Genomic DNA, 2434 nt, shown 5'->3' with positions numbered 1-2434 from the left:
TCAAAGACCGCAATAAGAGAGCGCGCAACAGCCCTGGTAAGATCATTTCGGTTCTTTACTTTTAATGAAGTTGATTGTGTGTTAAAGCATCTGCGACCCACTTTCACTTTGATTAGTTGCACGTTGGCTTGATGAATAGATGCTGATCTGCGGTGACGCGTGCTGTAAGCGTCGTCATACCTGGCTATAACATGATATAGCCTAAAATGCTCTCACACGGTTATTTTTTTAGCATTTTTGGGCGAAATACAATACTCTTATTTTAGAGCGCAGAACAGCGGTGTTTGTATGGGCAGAAGTGCATGCCTGAGCTTGTAGGCTATAAGCACGTGTTGCTTTGACATTGTGGAAATAGAATAGAAACAATATATTAGCCTACCCTTTACTGTGTCAGTAATTACTGTGCTGCTGATTTCTGATTTGAGAGTTATTTGTTACTCAGAAAAATATTAGGCTGTGTTTTGTATCACTAGTGCAGTGTCCGTTCTCGGAGCCCTGCGCGTGAGGCGCGCGCGCTTCCCGCTCGCGCTGTTCTGTATTAAAAGTTGATTAATTCTGAACGTGTCACGTCTCGCGTGTCTATATTGCACCAAATGTGACACTGCACTCGTGAAGTCGATTGGATGAACGGTTCAAAATGCAAGATAAATAATCTAAATGCAAACAGACAGACACATAGAGATTCCTGCCTTTATTAGAGAGAAAAATATGTTCAGCCCCCTCCCTCCGAAGCTTCGAATATTCGATGTTAATTCCTATCGAAGCTTCGAAGCTCAAAAAATGGTATTCGGACCAGCCCTACCAAAAACTGTTGTCACTGTTTTCACTGGATTGTTTTTATGCATCAAGTTAAATCCAAATGATAGGAAAACTTTATGATAGGAAAGTACGGACGGTGCCTTTGACCAATCCTCTACATATGGGGCACTTGCTCAGAGAAGGCGCACATTCTTTGCACACAACTAGGTGACCACAGGGGATGAAGACAATGTTCACTTCCTTATCCATGCAAACTTTGCAGGTGCGCTCCTCTTGAAGTCTTCTTAACTGTTCCTCCATAGGCAAGTCTGAAAGATCTTGACTCGGTGATGCAGCTTCATTTGTCTGGACCGTCAGGCCACACTCAAATTCCATCTCTAAAGCAGACTTCACCACAGGATTGTTCTCTTGTTCTCTCACAAATTCTCTTGAGTCGCTGTCTCCATTAGTCAATAGCTGCTCAAATAGTCTTGGAAATCTTGCTTGAATCTGATGAACAAACTCTTGGCCCTTTTCTTGCAGCAGGTATTCACATCTTGGAAACCACTTGGCATGTTCTACCCATGGATCATCACCAGACTCCCAACATCTGAGTCCACCATCGCAACAAAAGCACTTCACGTCATCATTACGACCAACATAGTAAAAACCAGCCTTAGCCAATTGGTCTGGTCGAACAGTTATTCTTGAGGGCCAGTAGACAAATGTAAGCAACCTGTCTTCACACTGTTGCATTGCCGATCCATTGGAAAGACCGCCACCAGATAAAGGTACATTATCTGCACGGTCACCTCGAACGAAGCGGCAGTTGGGGTAATTTCTCTGGTGTTCTGATACTGCCCGATCTCCCGGTTCCCAGTTGCTAAGCTGGCCTCCACAACTGAAGCAAGCCACTCTGTCGCCCTGGCCAAGGTAGTAGAAACCACTTTTGGCAAGCTCGGCCGGACTTACTGGTGCAAGAGTCCAATTCTGAAAGGTGTCAAGGCGTTCCTGTTCCCGACGCATGTCAGGATTCTGACAAGCCGGAGGGCGCTGGTGAGACATATCCTCAACTCCACGGGAGGAAATGGGGCTGGAGAGGGTCAGGTTGCTGAATGCCATGTTTAAGTAACCCACCCGATCCTCCATTTGGCCTGAAACGGATGCCGTGGTGGTCGATGTTACGGGTGTCGCAGGGGCGGAAAGAGGATGGCTTCGTTGCGAAGCGGGGAAAAGGCACTTTTGATGAAGACATAAAAATGTGACCACAGGGCGTATCCACTCAAGCCCTTCTCTCTGCCGGACATCCCATGCCTAGTGTCTAGTCGTCCATGACAGAACACATCATCTTATTAAAAAATGTAATGAGAACAAGAACAACACCACAAAATGTCCTTTCTTATGCTCTGTACACAGCGGGCAAATTAGTTGTATCATTTGATATGATACAACTGTATTGCCGCCTCGGGAATACAGTAATTAAAATGCAGAAAACAAATATTTAATCTTTTAAATCATGTAGTATTCTAAATATTATTATTATAATACAATTTTTATGAGCTCAGACATTTTTTCATTCAGAAATTTTTATTTCAACATTATACTTTCATACATTGAAGAAAATGATAGACCGGCATTACATTTACAGATGGTCTAACCAGAATAGAAAATATCCGCAGGCTATCATGTCTTGCTC

At 43.8% G+C, this 2434-nt stretch overlaps 1 protein-coding gene across 1 annotated transcript; it reads right to left on the bottom strand.

The window, feature by feature from the left end:
• Positions 1–873: 873 nt before the first annotated feature.
• LOC311293736 (putative inhibitor of apoptosis) lies at positions 874–1860 on the bottom strand (the record flags this gene model as incomplete). The annotated part of the gene is made up of 1 exon (XM_084414226.1): positions 874–1860. The coding sequence occupies one exon, from the start codon at positions 1858–1860 to the stop codon at positions 874–876; it is 987 nt and encodes a 328-aa protein (XP_084270352.1).
• Positions 1861–2434: the final 574 nt, after the last annotated feature.

The sequence above is a fragment of the Rutilus rutilus genome (assembly GCF_951802725.1).
Source record: "Rutilus rutilus genome assembly, chromosome: 7".
Lineage (NCBI taxonomy): Eukaryota > Metazoa > Chordata > Actinopteri > Cypriniformes > Leuciscidae > Rutilus > Rutilus rutilus.
The sequence above is the reverse complement of the archived record's forward strand: the minus strand, read 5'-3'. Positions and strand labels throughout refer to the sequence as shown.